A 24,024-nucleotide genomic window follows, 5' to 3' on the forward strand; every position below is an offset into this window, starting at 1 on the left:
GTACTCTTAAATAATTACAAACAGCAAAAACGTACACATTAAAGAAGGCCATATAAAAATACAATTAAATCTAACTCGGCAAAAACTGCTAAACGTAACCATTTCTGATAAAGATTACATCATTTGCTATCAGTTCTCCCATTGGTCCGCTGTCGTCGATGCTGTCCTGTAATTGGCGGAGCGGCCTGCCAGTCACTTCCGCTGTGTAGTGGTTCCTGTTGTGAGCTTCAGCCGGTGTGTCTGACAGCCTGTGTGGCGTCTCGCCTGGCAGGGTGGAAAGAGGATGAAAACCGAAACATGGAGCTTGCACACCTGTAAAATTTAAAAGCCACCCTCAAGATTTGAACCATGAAACTCGCCACTGTGGCCTTTTACGGAGTCGCTCTGGGGCTGCTGGCGGTCGGCCTGCGAGAGTTGCTAACTGGCTTCGAGGAGAACAGATGCAGCATGACCTATATGTTTGAATACCCAGAGTATCGGGTGAGTACCAGGCTAATTACTGCACTCAAAGCGCTATAAATAAATTAGCCAAGCTAATGGCTATTTTTTTTTTCTGAGGAGGCTACACACATCTCGCTTAATGGTTCCTTTATCTTAACACCGCGAAAAAATGCTTGACTGGACACGAAATGTGGCTGTCAGGTGTGTTTTGAGCTACTTCCTGAACCGTCGCTAACGTTACCTGGCTGAGTACCGCCAGGTGTGTGTGTGGCCGTGCAGCCGGGCACACGTGCTCCCTCGGTGGCGTCACGCAGCTCACCTGTGTCGCTGGAGGTGTTGGTTGAGGATGAGGTTCTCCAGTTAGCCAGGTTATGGAAGCATACAGTAACTGCTGATCCTTGAATCCTCTCAGCAGGTCACGATCAGCCTGATACCGGCGTGTGACAAACACCCAGACTACAGGCCAGGTGAATGATGGGCTGTTAGGATGTTGGTAGTGGTCGCCGTGATGCTTCCTGATGTGTGCATCTGTCCAGAAGTGGGGCACAGCTGGAGGCAGTGCTGTGTGTGGACATCAGCCTCAGTCCACACAGCCCAGAGTGTGTCCCTTGTGTGTTGTGTGTGAGAGGAGATGAATAAAAGGCTCCCAGTTGTAGAAAAAATATTGGTTCATGGAGATGGTTTCTTGATCAGGACTGGCTGAGTGTTTGTGATGAACACTGGGCAGACAGGAGAGGAAATAAATAGTCATTGAACACTTCTAACAGATGTTTAGATTAAGGCAAGAAAAGTCAAATGACTGAACGATGTACCTAATTGTAAATTCCTAATGAATATTTTGATATGCAATATATATGTATATTATTTATTAAAGCTTTAATATTTGAATATTAATTGAATAATAGATTAAAAGCGTGTGATAGATCATTACCACAAGAGACGCCATCAAAACATCAGCTGTTCTATATTCTTATGCAAAGATGAGACCGTCAAGATATAAGTTGTTTAAAAGATGTTTTTTTTTTTTCTTCAAATGGCATAGAAAGCCTGCCAGTGGGTTATCAATAAATAAAGTAATGCCATTAAAAGAAATAAAATCATTCCAATAAGATAATAATGAGACCTTTTTGTCAACAATCTGTGACACTGAAACAGGAGCAACTCATGATTTTCACTGCTGATTATTCTGTCAGTTATTCTAGATTAATCAGTTACTTTTTGGTCTTTAAAATGCCAGAAACTGTATAAAAACAAGGTTGATCAGCATTTCTTAAAACCCAAGTTGACGTCTTGAAATGTCTTTTTGTGTCCACAACCCCAAAATATTCACTTTACAGTCATAGAGGATAAAAGAAGCCAGAAAATACCTCCTATAAGGAGCTCAAATCAGAGAATTTTTACCTTTTTTTTCCCGTAAATTTGCAAATTAACAGAAAATATTCGCAAATTAATTGCCAGTTAATGACAGCTAGTCGATTAATGGACTAATCGTTGCAGCTCTACTTAGAAGCAGCAGCTAAGTATTGCACATATATATTTTTTTATATAATATATATTTTTTGCGATCTGCTAATTCTTTGTTTTATAATGTGTTTTTTTGATTTGGAGGCAATTAATTGTTCAGGTGTAGTGAAAAGATTAGAGCTGCAATGAGCAGTTTCATAATGAATTAAATTCTTTGATTTCAGGTTCATAAATGTGAATAGTTTGTGGTTTCCTTACTTCACTAACTGAAAGTCTTTGTGAAACAGGACAGTCAAGGATGCTATTTTGAGCTTTGGGAAACGTTTTTTACTTTTTTCAGACATTTTATAGACAATCAGTTCATTGAGACATAGAAAAAATAATGAATTACTGCAGCCCTAATTGGGATATTGATTTACAGGTAAAATTTCTGGTCTGCTTTACAGTTAAAAAAAAAAAGAAAAGAAAAGAAAAAAAAAATCTGACAAAAATAGTAAATTCTCACATTTTATCAACAGGGAAAAACAATTTTTCGACAATTTAATAACATGTAAAAATAGCATTTTTTTTCTGATTTTATTCCAACTTCATTAGTTGGCTGCTCATGTTAGCTCATCACTGTTTCCCAGTCCAAATGTAGTGTTTGTCTATAGATGCCACTGCCATAAACAAAGGTTTCACACGGCTTTAAAGGGTTAATAGTCAACTATACCAGACTGCATCAATTTGGCATCTCTTAACTTCTCACATAAAGCCAGAACTAAGTGTAGGTATTTATAACAATGCAGCAAGGTAATGAGGGGTCAGCCAGATGTGGAGTGGATGCACACACAGCTGTAGTTGCTTTATGGTGTGACTTGTATGATGTTTGGGTGAATGTGACAACAGGTTAATGAACTGTGTGAGACTGAAGGTGAGCACATGGGGGCTTCACCTCCTAATCCATGTCTGTGTGGGTCTGTGGTGCTTTCACAGCGTGTTGCTCTGCCTCGTCGCGTGGCCAGACTGTACCCAGCATACGGGCTCTACCTGTATGGAGAGGGTCTGTACGCCCAGGAGACCCGAGCCCTTAAACTCACCGGTGCCCCTGTGCTGTTCCTGCCTGGAAATGCAGGAAGTTACAAACAAGGTAAGGGCACAACAACCACATTTTGCAAGCATGCCTATTTATTTATCTGTTTATTGCTGGTAAACACTTGTCTATATTGTTTTTATAGTGCTTGTAAGTTCCCTTATTTCTTCTTTATTTTATTTTGTCCTATTTTATTCTTATTTTTTATTCTTCTTTATTTTTTCCTTATTTCTCTCTATTTATTTCTATTGGCTTACAACCGGGACCCGAGTACTAATTTCATGCCATGTCATGTGGAAACGTGTCCTGGTATAACAAGAAAGAATCCTTGAATAAAGTTGCTCATAGATAGATTGCAGTGTTAGCATTGAATCAGAAACCACAGAGGAGCCGGGACAAAGCCAGGGAGGTGAAAGTCGTGCAGTAAGGCTACAGACAGCAAAGGCATCCAGACGCACAACAAGGAGAAGCTGATTTTAATTTACATTTTTTAAAATAATTTCATCTGTGTGAGATTTTGTAACAACTTCATACTTCCTATTGATGGCTTTCTTTCTGACTCACAAGCACACCGTCCTTTACAGTTTGGAACACAAATGTTGAGTCTTTTAAGGCCGTGAATGTTTGACCTTTGTCACACCACAGATGTTGTGTTTCCTCAGTGTGTATTGTGTACGCGGAGCTGGAATGTTTGTATGTAAAAGTATTCATCATGAAAAACTGGCACCCAGTTTCCAACCATATGATTTTGTTTCGAGGAGGCTCTTGTGTCATTTTAAGCACATCTGTAGCTTTAACAACCATTTACTAAAAGGTAGAGCTTGTGTGATATTCTATATTTGTTCTTATTGTCAGTCCACTGCACATACCTAAACGACCCATTTATTGTTCGTTTGTGTGTGTCCACAGCCAGATGTTTCTTATTCCTCTGTGCCAGAGAGCTCCATTGTTGTCCATAAACTCTAAAAAATACATCAGCGAGCCTCCGTGTTGCGCTGGGTGACATGTTCAGTCATTACTATGAACACACACACACACACTGTGGTTTATTTTGATTCAGTCCTACATACACTGTCCCACTGCCAGAAATACTCACCAGAGCACCAAATAAAGTATTAATCCGTGGCTGAAAATAACCTCCAACACACGCACGATTTTCTCCTGTTAAGTAACATGCGTTAAAAACTGCAGTGTCCAGCTGTTACAGAAAATGGCTTAACTGTTTTTAAGAGTTACATTTGTATAAAATATGTGTGTTTGATTTTTTCAGGGGTCCTCTGTTTGAGCAAATGTTAATATAAAGATAATCAGACTGTAGTAAAAGGTGTGATTGTTAGTTTGGGTCTTTTTGTCAGTTAACCTTGTAGCGATATGGATAATTTCTAACTTATAACTCAGTTCTGCTCTTAATGACACCAGAGAGGATGCTGCTCCACGGTTCTTGCTATCAGTTGTGTGTAGGAGGAGAACACCCGCGCTTCTATTCATGTGAAGACAAACACATTTTCCCGTTACACTGCGTTGTGTGTGAAGACGGTGCATGCGCTCTGCTGCTCAGCGTTTCTTTTCCTGCATTCACAACCTTCAAGCTGATGAATTTTTATTTGTATTTTTGTTTGTTTGTTTAAATGTCAGATCAGACCTGCGTGTTCAGAGGTTTTCCATATCGGAAACTGGTCCCATCTGTGTGAATTTAACGATAGCAAAGTGAGAGTTTTCTTTTTTTAGGTCAGGAAGAGCTGCCCTGAGGATCTAAAGAAAGCTCAAGACACGATGACTTTAATCAATAATTTAAATATGAAAGAATAATTTTCACGTAAGAGCTGTGCATAAATAATTATTGCAGTGTGTCGTTTGGCAGAGCAGCATAGCTGAACATATGGCACTAATTAGCACAGGAGTAGTACTGACCCCACATCTGCATGATTTCACTCAACGTTTTGCGGTTTTATGCTCTGATTTATACAAATTCACTACAACACAGCTGTTTGACACCATCTTCTGTCTTTATGAAGCTCGCTCCCTGGGCTCAGTCGCCTTGAGGAAGGCCGAAAACATGGAAGCAGGTCTCCACTTCAACGTGTTCACTGTGGACTTCAACGAGGAGCTGGTGGCCCTTTACGGCGGCAGTTTGCTCAGGCAGACACATTTCCTGCACGAGAGCATCAAAGCCATCCTGAGGCTCTACAAGGTCAGGCCTCAAATATCATCTGCTCGTCAGACGGGGTTAATTTACTCCAGATTGCTGGTGGAGTAACATTTCAGGGGGACACACATCACGTGCATATCCTATTCCATCACCTTCTACTTGTGCATGCAGGCATTCAGTTAATCCTGCTGACTTGCACATCTCACAGTTGTGAAGAAGTTGACAAAATAACAGTGGAATAAATTAACTTGCTATTAGATTACTGAATGCAGTGCAAGAATGCAATCAAAATAACCAGTAACTATTCCACTGTACACTAAATATTCACATTGTTAAGACAAACTGGTGATTTATTTATGAAGGAGCAGCCTTCAGAGGTCACAGCAACACATGCTATACATGGAGTCAAGAGAACAAGAAGTTGGAGTTCCAAACAGCAGAAAACACAAAGACATAACCAGTTTCTTGTCTAACAGCACCTGAAGACCCCCCCGAAGAGCGTAGTGCTTGTTGGTCATTCCATGGGAGGGGTGGTGGCCCGAGCGCTGTTCACGTTGCCTCGCTTCAACACTAACCTGGTCAGCCTCATCATCACCCAGGCCTCCCCTCACCAGGCTCCAGTGCTGGCCCTGGACCCATACCTGCTGGGTAGGAAAAACTCTATTACTGTGACTCATTCATAAATGGAAATATAGACAGAACTGTTTACAGTAAGGGCTGCAAGGTGGCTCGGTGGTTAGCACCGTTGCCTCGCAGTTAGAAGGGTTTGCATCCCAGTGAGGACACCCGGGATCTTTCTGCGTGGAATTTGCTGCGTGGGTCTCCAGCTTCTTCCCACACAGTCCAAAACCATGTTGAGGTTAATTGGTGATTCTAAATTGTCCGTAGGTGTGAATGTGAGTGTGCTTGGTCTGTCTCTAAGTGTAGCCCTGTGATAGACTGGTGACCTGTCCAGGGTGTCCCCTGCCTTCACCCTAAGTCAACTGGGATAGACTCCAGCCCCCCCGCAACCCTAGTGAGGATTAAGAGGTGTATAGATAATGGATGGATGTTTTGCATCGTTTCTTTCTCCTCTCGTGTGCAGATTTCTACTCAGCTGTGAGACAGAAGTGGGTGAACCAGGCAAACAAGCTCAGGAATGTCACAGTTCTGTCCGTCGGAGGTGGTTACCGTGACTACCAGGTCCGCTCTGGCCTGACGTCCCTTCCTTGTCCCCGAGGAGACCGTAATAAGCTGTCGCTGGTGGTACGGGTTGTTTGTGTTTAAGTTGCTCTTGACCATATCATCTGGCCTTCTTCGACCACATGTTTAATCTATGCCTCGTAATAGTCCCTACTTTCAGGTGTAGCATCTTCTTCATGGGGCTGTTTATTGGGAAAAGAGCTCTGTTGAGTCTATTTGATCCTGACTTCTTCATATTACATGTGTTTTATTCATTTATTTTATTTAGTTTCACCAGGAAAAGGCTGCGTTCTATGTCACACGCTGTATTTCTGCTTTAAGTATGTACGACAGCTGCCCTAACAAAGGACGTACTGTTACATGCAGTATACATACTATTGGGACATACGACTTCAACCTTTAACTCTCCAGTGCAAAATGAGCGGTTATCTGTTTGTCCATCTCGGCAACTCAACCTTGTTTATGCTGGTGTGAGACACCATGACGTATGTGCCTGAACAGAGGGTGCGAAATCCAACCGTATGTACCAGGACATCCTGGTATTTTTGAGTTTTTACATTTTCTGGCTTACTAAATAATATCATTGTATGGGTAGTGGAACACAGTCTAAGAACCTCTTTACAACAGTATCTTGTTTCAATATCTTATTTTCTTTTCCAAGGTAACTGCAGTTCCCAGGACATGGGTGTCCACTGATCATCTATCCATTGTTTGGTAAAAGGCTTTGCATTGAGTTTGGCGATACAGTTTCAGCCATATTTGAACGTTATTGAGATGGTTTGCTTTGGGTTTTAGGTGCAAAGAGCTGGTTCTTGCTACTGTGAGGGCATTTTTTGACCTCATCGATCCAGAAACCAGACAGGTCAGGAAAAAAAAAAAGCTTGTTTTTTAAAATTGGTTTTTAAATGATCTTTCTTTTCTTTTGAAAAATGTAATGTGAGGAAACATGGAGGGGTGCTTATAGAAGAAAAATGTTACCATATCAGAGATTAGTCTCGTGGCTCATACCTGGTGTATCTGTTCTCAATAGTTCACAGAAAACATGGAGAAGAAAATGATCGTGCTCAACCATCACTTCATCAGACACCCTGTCAGGATGCTGGGAGAAACTCAAGACACCTCCATCTCAATCCTCGGTCAGAGACGAACACTTTAACCTGGAGAGGCTTTAATAAACAGAGAAATCCTGAATGTAGACTTCATTAATTCCTTGTTTAGGCCACCATCCTGCCCGTGTACTTCGTCGAGCCATTTCTGTAGATGTGCTTTGTATTTTTAAATTTTTTTTTTATCTCCATTAACTCTAAGAAGCAATTTTGACTGTCTGTGTCCTGTTCTTATTTTCATTTCCATTTTCCAGATTTTCCTGAAGCATGGAGTGAAGTTAACACACTACGTCTGGCTTACAGCACTCCAAAGGTACCAGACTTTGATTTAGTACAATAAATGAACTCCTCACAACCAGTCAAAACCCATTTACTGAAGGAAACTGTAAAAGGTTTTTATCTAATACAAATAATTGCGGCCTTAAAGACTTCTGTGTAGCCATGTACAACCCAGTTACTTGACTAACAATCTAAAAGCAGAAATGTGTCTTCAACGGTGCTCTGCTCTTCACGGCAGGAAGGACAAGTCAAATACTTTCTGTTTGCTCTGTCGAGTCGCAGGAAAGCCTACAGTCATTTCTACTGTCGGAGCAACAACCTGGTGAGTTTTCAGTGCTCTTGTGATAATGCTGTAATCCCTCAGTCACTGAGCTGCAGGCGTTGCAAAGCTTCATTTTGCTTGATTGTTGTCAGACTTTTTCATGGCTACCTGTATCTTGTCAATGATTCATATAGATGCATATATCTGACTAAAGTTCGACAAATCAGATGGTAGGTCAGTTTTATTGTCAGGATAACATGTTGTCTAAGAATTAAGTGCAAAAGCTACACACTTGAGCAGAAACGAGAGTAATTGGTATGCTCTGTACTTGTAATATTATCAGGTTTTCCAAGTTAGAGATGATTTCCGTTTATTTTTGTTGTCCTGCAGGAGATGACTAGCTGGGTGTATGGCTGTGTGCAGAAGAACGGTTCTTCATGGTTAGAATCTGACTATAGTTAACCTCTTTCACCACAACCTTTAACCACAATCAGTGTTTTTATTTGTCTGCAATGTGAAAAATTCTGTGTTTTAATGTTCAGTGTGCATGCAGTGGATCTGTCCATGGGAAGTGAGCTTCTGCCACCATACAAGGTAGTTATCCCATGAAGAGACTTCGTCCAATCCGATCTGCTGCCTGTCGGTTGCTGATAACCGTCTGTTATTCCCCTCAGGTCCTCATTCTGAGTCTCAGTGACTTGTCTTCAGTTACTCATCTGGTTGTTTCGGCCTCCAACCTCAATGGCAGACAGGTACTTGGAGACTAAATGAGGACGTGTTATTTTGACATTAGCCTTCGTAGGTCATCTTTGCTTTTCTCTCTCAAAGAACAATGTATTTGATGCTCTGTGTTTGCTTTATCTGTCCGTCTCTATCTGTTATGCTTGGTCATCCTGAGGGTAGAAACAGTAAAAAGCCTCAAATGGGATTATCATATTAGTGCATGCTAGTGCACGAGTCCCACCCTTTGAAACTGTTGGCTGTCCCCGCATTTATAAACAGACCGGTAGTGAACTCCCACACCACACTGTAGAGGTCAAAGTGCTGTCCAGAGCTTTCAACCGCTGCCATGTTAACCAAAGTCTTGTATCTTTGTTGCTTGTATTTAATTACATCTCAGTACTACTGCTATTTTGCTATATTCCTCTGCTTCTCCTTCCCCCCGCTTGTGTTTGTTCTGCTCTGTCCAATGCCGTCCATGTCTTCCATACGCAGACTAGAGTGGACCTGTGTAAAGAGACGGGTGGAGGTGATGTTAAACAAGTTGGCAACAGCTCATTAGCGCCATCCAATGTATGTTATAGTGCTAGCTTTGGCTGTCATGTACTCAACCTTTCTGGTTGTAGTTGAAACATGAAGGGAGGGGGGAGGCGTTGCTGACATGCCTCTTTGTTTGGTCTGAGATGCTGATGCTCCAGTGCGATATTAACTGTTTCCTTGAGTATACATTTTATTTATTCTTTATTCCCAGGTGACTGGGTCCAATGCACGCATTTTTTTTGTTATCCACACCTGTAGCTTGTCCATGGCTCAGTGCTTATGCTTGCGTCTCAATATTTGAAACATCACAGTCATGCTGTACTCTGCACAACCCGTAGTGAATGGGTGACTCCTGGTGTGTGTAACTGACCATTCTAAGCATCTGGTGGGTACACAGAGCTGCTTGGTTTTGTTCAGCTTGCATGGTAACACAAGTTTGGCATTAGTTTAGGATAAGTGCTTCTCAATCTGAGATCATTTTAAGGACTTTTATAAGAGACGCAGTACAAACATCTATATGCATGAAGGTTAAATGATGGTAGTGGTGTCTTATTCTTCTACCACTGGAAATGCAATTCTGTCAAAATGCTGTACATAGCCTGCAGTTGACATGAAATCACTGCATTGCATTCGGTTTCGTTCAGTCAAACAGTAACTCACCATTGTAGATAACAATGTCCATGTGTGCCTGATTTTCATGAGCTTTTAGCAGCTTTCCAGCATACTTGCAGTAGATTTTGTCCACAGCTCCTACAAGGACAGCAGTGTGTACCCATCCTTGTTTCTGGTTAGTGCACTCAAGTCCACAGTGTAGATTCTTTGGGTCAATCACAGCCACCAGTAGAATCAGAGGATTCAGACTTCATGAATGACAAATGTAACCAGTAACAATCATTTTTATGTAAAAGACTGAGACCATCTAGCAAAAATGGCCATAAGAATAAACAGGCAAAGAAACCAAGCTTAAAGTTAGCCTTCATTTTGAATTATCGCTAATGCTAGTTTATCCATAGTACTTGGTTAAGGTCTGTTTGCCTCTCTGGTCTACAGTTCACAGTGGAGTGCGAGTGGCAGAGACAGGAATCTCAGACTTTATCGGTCCCGGTGCCACACGTCCTGTCCTTAGGTGAGTTGTCTTCCTGTTGACACTCATTCACAAACTTGCAAGTCAAAAGAAACTTCTCAGTAACTGTTGGTTTTCTAGGTTTGGCTGCCAGCGATGTCACAGTCAACTCCTCTGGCCTTCTTCACACCATCGAACTGCAACACTTTCACCAAGTAACTTTCATATGTACTTTTTTTTTAATGTTCTTGCCAGGATCAGCATCTCTGTTTTGCAATGTCACTAAATGTTAAACACCTCTTTGTGTCTAGGTCTACCAGGCTTTCAGAATTAATGTTGCCAGCCAGTGCAAAGTAAATAAAGGTAAGACTGTCTTTTGATGCATACACACAGGAGCACATGCTGACATGTGATAATAATAAATATTGGTGTCTGTCTGCAGATAGATTGCCAAATGTGTACAGGATAAAAGTGCCGTGGTTTCGAGAGGACTCTTTAACTACAGTCAGGTGAGTTTTAAAAGTGTTTGTCTCTAAGCTGCTGCCACATTTACACGTCATATTTACCTGTTCTGACATAACTTGATGTGATCTATCTGCCAGTGTGCCGTCAGTGACAGAAATCTCAGGGATGCTACATACAAGTCGTCCAGACAATACCTCAGGTGTCCTCCTGCAGCTCCACACTGCTCCCAACTGCCAGTATAAGGTACAACTCCTTAGCTACTGAATTAAGTCCTGCCTCCTCCATCCTGAGGAAGTTTTTGTGACCAACATTTTTTTTAATCATCATTTTAACATTTTAACTTAATGATTTATCCTGTGATTCAGGTGTCGATTAGAGCTTCATTACCCAAGGTTCTGGGGCAGGTATGACGGCAAACAAACAAGATCTTTTAAACCATTGCTGCTCAAACACTTTAAAATATCTTTAAACAAAAATACCAACTTTACATACATTTATTGTTCTTCATGAGCAGTGCTTCAGATGGAGAAAGCCCTGGTCTAATCAGCTCTTTCCTGTCTGGCAGATTCTGAGGTTCTGTGGTCCCATGGTGCCAGTGTACACCGCTGTTACCCTCCTCCTGGCCTGTGGGGGGCAGCTGTCCTCCATCTGGAAATCGAGAAGAGCTGCAGCCATGAGCCTGGTGGTAGCCAAAGGCCTGCAGCCTCACAAAGTCAACATACCTGTATATATTCTGCACATCTTCCTGAGGTACGATTTTGGGAGCTCATTGTTGAAAAATGGAAACAGAACTTTGACATCAATTGCAACCCTTTTCAGCACCTTCCTATCACATCACATCGTCCTCTTACTTTAATTGGAATGTCATAGAAAGATTGCCAGATGTTCTCAAAACACACAGAATTATTTTCCCTTGTTCCTCCTCAGCTGTAGCTGTTTTCACGAGGTGCGGTCCTTTCTTTACCTCCCACCGATGGATACACTCACCCCAACTTTCCCTGATGGGACATTTCATGAAGGAGTCCCACCAGCTGAAGAATGGCCCCACCTTCTTTCCCCTCTGCTCTACATCTTGGGGGCAGCCGTGGCATACTGGGGCAGCACGCTGCTCCGTCTCATCATACGACTGATCTCATTAATATTAGCTCCACTGCACAGGTAGACCCAAACATTTATTTATAGACGTGTGTAATTTCAAAATGTAAACGGTTGGCCTTTTGGCATTCTTGATCACTCACACTTGTTTTCATTTTATTTGCGTCTGCAGACCGTCTGTGTCGAGGGACTGTGGCACCTTGAGACTACGAACCCAGATCCTCATCACTGGGGGTCTGACTGTTATGGGCGCGACATCCTGTGGGGCGTTGTCAATCTTTGTCTCCTTTCTGTTCCACCTTTATAGGGTAAACCTTGTTGGAATACAGTTACTTTGCATCAACAATTAAACCAGTTTTCATGCCTTATATTGAATCTGTAACCCTAGCTGATCTCAGCTTCTCAGCAGGTATTGAATGTAATGGAGGCGTTTGTTTCACAGTTAGACTGTACAAACTAAAAATGTGCTGACCCTCTCTGTTTTAAAGTATAGGCTAAGTTGCAGTGTTACACTATTCGCTCATCAACATGTTGCCAGCAGCCAGTCTCACACTGTTGTGCTGCCTATTCTTGTTGCTCTTAGGTACTAAGGCTGCAGATGACAGAAAGGTCCTTAAGTCACATGCTGAATCTGGTGAGATACTCAGGTTTACCTATATCACTTTAACACGACTAGTATCTGGGGGTCAATGAACACTCAAAATTAATCCACTGCTCCACAAACTCCAGGCACCCCGGAAGCACAAAGAGACGGAAAATGGCACAATCGATACTGAATCCTTGAGAAAGACTAAAGAATGTAGCGGCGCCCCCCTTCTGTCTGAGTGCGCTCTGCAGGAGGTGAGGGAGGACCTTCAGCTCCACCTCTGCCTATCGGCGCTCTTCACGCTACCTGTCATGCTCAGCGCACCCTCGCTTATCCACTGGATCCGCAACCTGAGGTACCGTGTTCTCTTATGAGGCGAACAGAGCAAACAGCTGCTCTGCTGAGGTGTCTCTGCCTGTCTTTTGTCAAGTACACTTATTTTTCTTTATGCAGAAAAATGCTGATTGCACTATATATTTACTTTTAAACGCTAAAGCAGAATGACCAAAACAACCTGAAATTAAGTACCTGATTTGTTAAAACCACTGATACAAATCAAGTCGATTGCAAGTTCCAGTTACCTGAAGTGTTCCTGTCATCCCACAGCTGCAGGCTTAGCTTGTAACATGATGTGATTCTAAAGTATATACTGAAGAGGCCAACAGATGAAATTGTTGTTTTTATATAGAAAGCCTTTGTCTTCTGGCTCATCAAGCAGAAAAAATATTGTATGGCTTAGCAAGCTGTAACTTAGTTTTATATTAACTTTGACAAAATGCACACAAAAAGACATTTACACCTCCAGCTAAGTAGTATATGAAGTTGAAATAATACTGTCTGTTTTCCCTCCCTGCTGTTCCAGATACATGTTACATTAAATGTGCTAAAATTAGCTTATTTCAGTTTACAAAGTGTCACATTCTATGCCTGCATCTCTTAAGGGTCATTCCACCTCAAACCATCATCGTTTCTAGAACAATTTCTTTTTGACCGTCTTTTATTTGCATGTTTTTGCATCATAAATGTTATAATAATTATTTAAAGATATTTGTAAAAATTTTAGCTTGAAACATCAAATACTTTCTGAGGTAATAAAAAAAAACACAAAACTCACCTTTGACCTACTTGTGGCATGTTTTTCTTTCGGGCATTGCCATTTGAAGCTCAAAAAAGATAAAAGCCCGAAAAGTAGACCAATCACTCTGAATACGGGTAAAATGACCAAAGACAAATTAAGCAAAGCAACGGACCTAATGTACCCACCAGTTCCTTAGAAAGTGAATAGAGTGAAGTTATAGAAAATGGATTCTCTTGGTTTGAATTCCATTTGATTATAAACTTGTAAGACCAGAACCAGAAGCTGTAAGAAAAGGAAAATAAAAGAAAAAACAGAACAACAGATCAAGAAAATATGAAAGAACAAAATAACACCATTTTTCAGACCAATGACCAAATATTAAAAAGCAAAAAGCACACTATACTTTGTATTAAGAAGAAATACAACACCAAGCGCCACACGATCAACGATCAGGGTTATGGGTAATGAAACATTAAACATTGGACGATGAAGAATAGTGACCATATTGGATAAATATTAAAGAACCCAAAACAAGAACAAAAGGAAAAATAAAAAAGAAAAGGCCAAAATTGTCTATGTAAAAATAAATTATCTTGGAAAGCACTTAGTAATTAAAGCTACAATGTCACAGATGCCATTCTAAGTATCCATAGTTTATCATTTTCAAAGTTTCAAGCAAATCAAGGATGGTGAGCAGAAAGGCCCCTGATGGTTTAAGATGGAATGACCCTTAATGCATCTTCAATGTTTGATGAATACAGCTGCTGAATCTCTACCGGCTCCTGCGCTGCAGCTGTGTAGCTAATCTTGAACTCTGATTTGTTTCTGGAGTCGAGCTGAAAACAGGACTTTCCCTGTTATCAGTTATTGCGCGAGTTCCTAGTTTACCTAAACTCAGTCTTAAAAATACCCTCAATAAAACCCAATTCCCTGTATTGAGGACGATTTATCTGTATCATTTATGAAACATATGCTAAAATGAGGTGGTGTATTTGGAAACTGTTGTTGTAGTTTAACCCGTGTGGTGCTCCTGTGCAGGTACTCCGCCCAGTTGGATCCTGATCCTTGTTGGCCACACATTGTGCCTCTAATTATTGTCTACATGCTGCTCATTAACTGCAACACTTTAAAACTCAGCAACAGGTATGAACGGTCTCACACACACACACACACACACACACACACACACACACACTCCCTATGAGCGTTGCTGTCCTAACAGGTATCCAACCGTTTCCTAATCCTTTGCAGTAAACTCCTGCCTCTGGCCTCCTGCCTCCCTCTCCCCTTGGCCATCACCATGGTGACCTTCTCTCCGCTTCACCTCTACAGAGTGTCCTACTTCTTGTTGGCAGCACTCGTCCCTCTGGCCTCGTGTTGTCTTCTCTGACGGTATCTGGCTGGTCTCAGTCTCCATCTCCACCATAACATGCCTCTCTCTAATCCACAGCATGACTCAGCGAAGCCGGTTGAGACAGATTTGTACGGAGAAGACTTTCTGTATGGAGCTGCCATGGAGCAGAGCCATAGACATACATAGCCTGGGAAACTGCCTGCTCTATGTTAGCGCTAAAAGCTCCACGGCAATTACACTTGGTTTTAAAAGGAGACGATGTAATGGCCTTGGAACATTTGGTGCGAATATGGCTCCGTTAGATTGACCCGAAACCATGTTTGCCTTACTCTGTATATCTATAGCTCTGCCTTCAGGGAGCAAGAACTCAAAAAAAAAAAAAAAACCCAGTGAAGCTACTGATATTAGAGATTTTCAACAGGGTGTTACTGTTAACATGTGCTAATTTTATTTTTTTTGATTTTCTTGTTCCTCGTGTCAACAGTGGCATTGTTCGCTGCGGTCACAATGCTGTAAACTCCTACACTGCCTACTGCTTAGCAATGACTTAGAGCTGTACCCGTTACTTGTTGTCTGATGTAGCACCGCCACCGAACCAACGGCAGTGTCATGCATTCATTCCATAGGAAAAAATCCAAAGCAATCATGTTTACATTCTCCTTGTTTTTTTTTTTTCAACACACAGCTGCTGCAAAAAGAAGGGTTGCACTAGAAAAGGCTTATGTTCAACCTCTAGAATCTCTCCCAGTAGACAGACGAGGGATGTTCCATGATCTCTGCAGGTGTAGCTAAACAGCTTCATTAGCGTCGTCAAACTTGAGAGCGGTATTTATTTTACGAAAAACGTGCGTCTTGTACCGGATACTCGCGATGTGAGGTCACTCGTGCATTCATTCACTTACTATTGGCAACAGTGACTGTTAACGGCCTCGGGGCTTGTTTTAAAATAAGCATCTAAAAGTCTTGTGGACAGAAATAATAGCCACACATTTCCCTGTTGTATAGAGATGAGCCAAGCGCTTAAAAGCAGGAAAGCAGCTGGGAATTTGAGAAGTAGTCCAACTCAGCCCCCCCATGTTTACCTGTTCTCTCTCACCGTGCTCATTCCAACATCAACCATGCCTTACTTCCTGATTCAGAACACAGTTTCTTTTGTTTGGTTTTTTTGTTTAAATCAGAAATATTATTCTCACCCGTCAGTTCAGATGAAACTCTGAACTCCCTGGTCAGAGCATAATGTCACCTCATTCCTTACAAGTATTTAGTTTAACTGACTGTAGCATAACTTTGGTTTGAACAAAACAGCAGCTGACTGACCAGTATATATGATTTTTTTTTCCTCCTTTAAATAAAATGCATACAGATTGTTGCTATTGAAATCAACTTTACATCAGAAATGTTATAATTTGTCACTTACACATCTCCAGATATAAATGTATGAAGTAGCTCTTCTGTTGATCAGCGTCATGAAGTCCTGACTGTGCTGAACTCCAGTTATGATAAAACAGCGCTGCATGAAAAAGTTCAACAGGAAGCGAGTCCTTAATAGTAACGTTTGATCCAAAAACCTCCATGTCACAAACCCAGTCTGTGTTTATGTGCCAGAGCGGATGCAGTGCAGAAGGGTTGACTGGTTAAATGCAATTACACAAACACTTCATGAGGTGATCGTGAGATAAAAAGTGCTAAACAGACAAAATTAGCATCAAGGGAGGAAACAAATGCTTAATATTCATTGATTTTTTTTTCATTGTGGACACACAGACGCATAGTTTAACCATACAGTTGAGTTTATGTGGTTGTTTATGTGCAGCAGGGGGTAATAAGATGTCTTTGGCATTCAAACAGGAATTTCAAGCTTGTTTTTTTTTTGTATGGTGGTGCAGTATTTAGGTTATTGAGGGGGACTTGTCTCGTGTCTCTGAACTGTGTGTTGACGTTTGGTTATTTGTCGTATGAATATTTCTGACCACAGAGTCCACAAACTTTTGAAATTGATAAAACTATTGTGAACTAAAGTCAACCACACATGGACTAGCAAAAATAAAAAATAAAAAATCTTGCGACCATTTGAATGTTAATTCTGCATATAAAAGTACATGTGGGTTTCTTATGGTTTCTGTTTCGAATATTTTAAGAGCCATTTTTTTTCAGATGTGCTGTTTGTGGCACCGAGTGTTTAAACCCCCGTCATTTTCAAAAACGATTTGGTGCTGCAGGTTTTAGCAAATGTTGCCAAAAGTGAATAGAGCATCGGTTGGGGACTACTTTCATGGCAGGCTTGAACACATTTGGTGTCCTAGCAGCTGGAGGGTGTATGTACTGAAGAACGGTGTCATCCAGCAGTGTGTTCAGGACAACAATCAAGCTGTTTGGCACAGAGGAATACGATATATCAGCCTTTGAATACACGATACTTCTTAATGGTGTACACTCATCAATATAAAACCTCACCGGACGTATCCTTCAATTTAAGGTGTTGCTTGATCTGATGAAGATTTTTGAAGTGGATAAAACCAGAGAAGGGGAATTCTTTTGCCACAACTGTGATTGAAAACGTTTTCTGTGTGCTGGTGTGTAGTCATGGCATTCATGTAGGCCTGACATTCTGTTAATGTTTGAGTTCAGTTTTTGTTACCAGTTACTTTCAGTTGCACTCAGAGTGATTCGTAACTGTAACTAACATGATTTATCTGTGCTGTCTCAAGAGTCACCTACACTGATTAGATTCCAAACGTTGTGATGATGCAGAAACACCAGCTTTTGGTGTCGCTCGTTAAGTGCAGTTTTCTTTTCTTTCATTGTATGCCTTTTTTTATGTTGACGACTGTGTCTTATACTGCTGTTGCTTTTGTCCCGTGTCCCTCTGTCGTTGCTCTCGCCTCCCCCTTCCCCTCCTGTCGGCGAAGCAGCTGCCGTGCCTTTCTGCTTTCTCCTGTATGTAGCACATCATTCAGACCTGCCAAACCCATTCAGCGCTCGGCCGAGCCACAAAGGCCTACAGTGAATGTAACTTCACTGGTTCTGCGCGAGTGAGTCGACTCGCTGAATTCCTCAACATGTCAGTAAGACTTTCTAACAACTAGATACTAAAGATAAGCTCATTAGGGACCAATCACGCTCGCCCCTCAGGCGAGCACACAGTCATAAGCGAACATGCTCTGCAAAGGCACCGCCGTTGTTCCCAATGTGAATGTACTTGCACTGAATGTCTCGACGTGTGTTTGAATTTGTACAATTACTAGTGGTGGAAGTGATCAGCTTTTCCGTGCACTCGTCCGTTTTGGTGCAGTTTTAGTGCTTTTGAGACGCACATCGTCTGCCTCGTCGTGATTTGGTGGCATACGCTACTTTGTAGAGCAAATCAGTAGAGATGAGAGTTCTGTTTTCTATAAATATACTTGTAATTTGTATCGGTGTTCACTGTGATCATGTCCTTCCAAATGTTCACTCAAGGGTTTTCTTTGTTCACGGTGAAAAATCCACACTTAAGAAGAAGGAGTCGCGATGTTTAATTTCCGATTTGTTTGTCTGGAATATTTAGCACTTAACATGATTTGACATCTTGTGTGTTTTGTGCCATATCTTTAAAAAAATAAATGTACTAACAGTCCTTTGATATGTTCAGTTAGGTTGAAAACTTAGATTTAAAAAAAAAAAATCAGGGAATCAAATTTAATAAAAAAGAAATTTTAAATACTAGTTTTAAAAAATCGGTTGTTTCTCTGTTGTTGTGCAGCTGTGGAAAAAAAAAGTCTCATATCTGTTCATTTGTGCAACACTTGGCACCACAGTTCCAATTCAGATGAAGAGATGTTTACAGGGAAGAAGCCAGTGACCACATTATTTGTCCAAATTACTCCCTATTAAGATGCCTCCATTTAAATTCATTTCAGTCTTCTAATTAACTGACAACTAAATTACACATTTCAGCATCCCAAAGTCATCTTTACTTTTGAGGGGGGAGAAAAAAACATGACTTGGACACTCAAGAATCAGTTTAATGAGATCCTGAATGCCAGTCAGTAAATGGAGTTTTGCGCTGAAATCTTTCTTTTTTTAGGAGCTTCGTTCCAAAACTATTTTGCATTTGAATCAAAGCACACTAAGAAAAAAAAAAACAAGGCATCATCTCCTACACTGCACGAAAATAGATCCCTGTAAACATCCATTTGAAGCTTGCTGTGCAGCTGCCAAAAACTTCTGCTGCTTTTACCAAAAAACAAAACGTAGAGGCTCCCAGTTCAAGATTTTGCACTGCCAAACCAATTTCCTTTTTGGAATCAAGCACTCTCATTAATGCAGTCTTTTATTTATTTTCCTGTTAGTTCTTACTGTTAAATGGCAACTAACATGAAACTCAACAAAACTAAAGTTGGTTATTTCTGTTGTTTGTTTTATCTTTGAGACACCTCGTTGTTTGTATTCATCATTTTCAATATCGAGTAATGAAGAAGTCCCATTCAACCGTGTTCATCTGGTAACATGGAAGCAAAAATTAGAATAAATGTTAGACCTGTCTATAAGTGCTTTAAAGTGGTAGTTTCCCTTCTCTTGCTTCTGCCTCGAGGGATCTTGAAACCCGTAACCTCCTGCTAGCTGGTCCTTGTCGTACAGAACTAGTTAGTCCTCTGACACTTGCTGACATGCCGGGCGGTTGGATGAGGGACGTGACCGTGTACCACATCTCGTTTGTTTCAGTCACATGTTCAGGCGAGGCTGTAGTGTGGAAGAGTATTTAATCCTCAGGTTTTCTGCGTTGTGTCAAAATCGGTTGCTTTGATGTTTTTATATTTCTCACATTTTTATCTGATGTCATTGTAAATGGGCAATTTTTGGCACCATTGTTGTTTCAATAAAACTATGAAAATAACTGGAGGGGTTTTTTGTTCAGTTATTATAAAATGTCATGGGTAATATAAATCGATTTAAACTACAATGTTCATGTACAGACTGAACATCCAGCTGTAGCTCAATGTGAATTTTATCACTTTAACAGTTATATATCAAGCACAAGATAAAGATAAATGTGTGTATATATACTACATCATATAAATGTTGTATCACTTGACAAATTACAAATCCAGCTTAAATTCAGCCTTCTGCTGCGATCAGGATAATTCTGATAGTTTGGATCACCTCAATCCTGCTAGAAAGTTTTCAACACACAGACAATGTTTGATCTGCATCAAAACCAAGACTGGATTTTCTAATCTAATCCAACTTCAGAACACTTGAACAATTTATTTTCAAGATCAATCCAATCTCATGGCCAAAATCTAGTGACATTAGAGAATGCATGGAGTGTTGGTTGAGGCTGGAGGAGATGATGGAACGGTGATGGTGGAGGAAGAAAGGGTGAGGACAAGAGGAGGGGAAGATGGGGTAGACTTGTTCAGAAGAACCAGCCCCTTCTCTTCCTCGTTTTCTCCTCTTTTTCATTTTGTTCCTTCTCTTTCTGCTCTCGTTTTTCTTTCTCTTTCTTCTCTTTCATTTTCTTTTCTTTCAGTTCTTTGATCTCTTGTCTCTCCTCCTCTGTCAGTCTCGTGAAAAGTCTCCATCTTGAGTTCTTGACCAGGAGATCTTGGAGCTCCTGGTTGTCCAGCTCCAGGACTGTCTCCTCCTCCTCCTCCACCACCAGATGTTTTATCTCCAGCTCCACCTTTTGCTCTTGGAGGTGTGCGTTGTTTGCTTCCAGGAGGTTGTTCTTCTCCTGGAGCTCTTTGTTCTTTTTCTCCATTTGTCGGGTTTCCTCACGGAGGGCCAACAGCTTTCTCCTCTTCTGCCTTCTCCTTGCTGGACTGCAGGCGAGTCTGCGAGTTTGCCAGTATTGACTTTCTTAACCAGCTCTGTCTTTTCCTCTTGGAGGTCTTTCACCTGCTGCTCCAGGACTTCAATTTTGTCTTTTAGTTTGAAGTTAATGTCCTGGTACACAAACATGTTCTGTGCGGCATCAGAAGTACATGTACATGTTTCCCACTATAATTATTTGACACCTTTACTAACTTTACTTATTGAGATTGTTAAATACAAAACATGTGATGCATAAACTTCAGATATTTCATGCTTCTCGCTACTCCTATGTGAAGATTTAATGCAGTTTCCTTTTAATTATTTCAATGTATATCTCATCATTTTAGGTTTAAACAATGTGAACGTGCAGCTTTGAAATACTTGGGACAGCTGTGTGTGTTCAGTTACAGACATGCCTCTCACATGATGACAGATGATTTTAAAAATGACTGAACTATATCAGAGGGTGTAGCAGTAAGATGCAGTACTAAGCTTGAGGCACTAGAGGGTGATATTTCTCTGCAGTGTGAAAGCTGAATCCAACAGACTGCAGTTACTTTAAATTTTGTTCAGGTGAAGATGAAGGATGCTCTTCAGTTTGCAGGAGATAAACATCTGAAAGCTATGCTCTCAAGTTCTCTTAAGAGCAGCCATATTTCTGCTATCTTTGTTTTTCACAACCTGATAAAATACTAGCATGACTGATTTATCTTTATTCATTGTTTTTTTCCTAAATGTTTAAAAAATGATTTGCCGGTGTTTGTTGGGAAGGAACTGTAACACGTGGAGTGAACCCGTCTGCAGATGAAGAAACAACCACCACACTGCCCTGGAAGAGAAACGAGAAGGTGAGTGGAACGGTGGATAGATGATGGAGGGATGGTGAATGATTTGGGATGCAGCTGGGATGATGGGAGGATCGAGGGAAGAAGATGTAGGGGGAGATGACGGCGGTTAGCAGCTAAAGTGGTGAAAGTTGAGTTGAGACAAAAGACAGAAAGGACATTAATCCTCTCTTTTTTTTCACCTCCTTCCTCTTTTCTCCTTCGTCTCACTTTCCTCATTTGTCAACCTTGCATACACATAAAGACAAGAGTTTTTCCAACTGGTCCTCCAACCTCAGCCGCCATGTTGGTCTCTTGTCTCCTGCACTCTAAATGTGACCCACAGCAGCAGAGAACAGCACACATATTTTAACCTGTTTTTCATTAAGGTTTAGATACAAAACACTTTGATTTAGGCAAAAATCTGGTTTTGGAATAAAATAGAGGACTTTTGCTGTCATGGAATAAAAACATACGTGAGGTTTTGGGACTCTCACGGTTTAAAACATTCAGCAGTTTAAAACAAAAAATGACTACACCACTGGCCCTCTTCTCTTTTAGTCCCCACATAACTACTACAGCCACTAGCAGGCGCTGTCGCAATAAAATACAACTATTTGTTGTTGCACAAGGGACCTAAGCCGTCTTTTTAATGTCTCGATTTATCATCTTTTTGCTTATATATACAGTTAAATGTTCAAACCAATAACCTGTCTTTATTCTGTCTGAACCTCAAACCAAATTGGGCAGAATAAAGTGACATCATCATCCAGTACAATATTTGATGCTGTACTTCTACCACTGCAGTAACAATGGTAGCTGTGAAACTGTATTGTACAGGTGTTGGTACACAACAAATGAATGAAGGAAATAATATTTTTTCTTTAGTTTCTTAATATAAACCAGATAAAAAGTGAAACATTGTAACATGAATCAGACAGACTGGTTTACTTGTAGATGTCAGGGAACAAGACGTAAGCTTTAGGGAATGACAGGGTGTGAGATATTTGCTAATTTATGACTGTAGGAGGTCGTACGCTGGGTTCCAGGTTGTGTGCTGAACACTATGGGTCAGGCACAATGAAAATCTATGTAGGTTGTTAATGTCCATCTCGTGATCTTGTTTATGAGTGATGGGAAAACAAAGCGTGAGATGAACAGACGGATTGGTGCCGCATCAGCAGTCATGTGGGCATTGTGCTGGACTGTCATGGTGAAGAAGAAACTGAGCTGGAAGGCGAAGCTCTCGGTTTACCAGTCTGTCTTAGCTCCAACCCTCAGCTTTGGTCGTGAACTCTGGGTAGCGACCAAAAGAATGAAATAGTGGATGTAGGTGGCAAGAATGAGTTTCCTCCATAGGGTGGCAGGGCTCAGCCTTAGAGATAGGGTGAGGAGCTTGGACATCCAGAGGGAGCTCAGAGTAGAGGTGCTGCTTCTTTGCATCTAAAGGAACGAGTTGAGGTGATTCGTCAGGAGGCCTCCTGGGCAACTTCTTTTGGAGGTTTTCTGGGCACATCCAACTGGGAGGGGACCGCAAGGAAGAACCAGAACTCTCTGGAAGGATCATACATCTCCTCTGGCCTGGGAACACCTCTGGAACATCCAGGATAAACTGGACAAAGTTTCTGGGGAGAGGGGCGTCTTTTCCACCATGTTCTAATTTTTTAAGATGTATATTCTCCTTAATCCTGCACCTCCTCAGACAGCTCCTCCTCCTCCTATCAACAAGGTGGAGGGGCAGTCTGGGAATTTACAGAACATAAACCGTGCTTATTTTCTGACTTTTGTGTATCAGTTCTGTTCTTACAGTGCACATAAACATTGGTAGGCTCTTTAGGGTGTCTGTTCTAGTACCACAGGGTGCTATATTACCGTTACTGCAGGCCACAGGCGGAAAGTTTGGACGATGAGATAATAAAAATATGCTGTGATTTAATTTAAAACCTAACATAGTTCTCAACACTGAAGGGCTACACACAACAGCAAAAAGACAGTTGAAGAAAGTTGTTTTGTGAGCAAACGGATGCCTCAGAACATAATGCCAGCTGCTACATACGTCTCAACTCTGTGGTGGACTTATGACCTCTTACAGTAGTTGTGCTCATGTGTGTCCATAATCTGCAGACGAAACTCTTCCAACATGTAGCACTCATTCATATATGTCATACATTAGGTCTCGTTTGTATTCAGCGAACATCAAGGCCCCTCAAGATGCACTGCAGCAGTGGTGGAAAGAACTAAGTTTATTTAAGTACTGTATATGAATACAAATACTTTATTGAGTGTTTCTAGTTCATACTACTTTATACTTTAGGTCCACTACATTAATCCGACATTAATTTTACTCAAAGGTGAAGATTTGACACAGTAGATACTATAACAAACTTTTTAAAATTCAACACATAGTTAAACCTTGAGCCAGTTGTTTTCGACCTTCTGACATCTTACAGTGTGTAGCAGTGATCACAGTTTTTATAATCTATGAGTTTTCAGCTCTACTCATGGTGTCCTACGAAACTGCTCACATGATTTCGTCATTTTCAGATGTTCC

At 41.1% G+C, this 24,024-nt stretch overlaps 1 protein-coding gene across 1 annotated transcript; it reads left to right on the plus strand.

Moving 5' to 3' along the window:
* Positions 1–270: 270 nt before the first annotated feature.
* Positions 271–19,729, plus strand: pgap1 (post-GPI attachment to proteins inositol deacylase 1). Its single transcript, XM_008300149.1, has 26 exons — positions 271–480; positions 2,881–3,034; positions 4,993–5,168; positions 5,603–5,774; positions 6,211–6,371; positions 6,970–7,022; positions 7,104–7,170; positions 7,339–7,444; positions 7,669–7,727; positions 7,932–8,015; positions 8,346–8,395; positions 8,498–8,549; positions 8,630–8,707; positions 10,266–10,341; positions 10,420–10,493; positions 10,590–10,641; positions 10,721–10,787; positions 10,881–10,986; positions 11,109–11,147; positions 11,309–11,493; positions 11,671–11,901; positions 12,011–12,146; positions 12,422–12,472; positions 12,568–12,779; positions 14,541–14,645; positions 14,754–19,729. The coding sequence occupies exons 1-26, from the start codon at positions 349–351 to the stop codon at positions 14,890–14,892; spliced, it is 2,817 nt and encodes a 938-aa protein (XP_008298371.1). The 5' UTR covers positions 271–348; the 3' UTR covers positions 14,893–19,729.
* The last annotated feature ends 4,295 nt before the right edge of the window (positions 19,730–24,024 follow it).

The sequence above is a fragment of the Stegastes partitus genome, unplaced genomic scaffold, assembly GCF_000690725.1.
Source record: "Stegastes partitus isolate 25-593 unplaced genomic scaffold, Stegastes_partitus-1.0.2 Scaffold1503, whole genome shotgun sequence".
Lineage (NCBI taxonomy): Eukaryota > Metazoa > Chordata > Actinopteri > Pomacentridae > Stegastes > Stegastes partitus.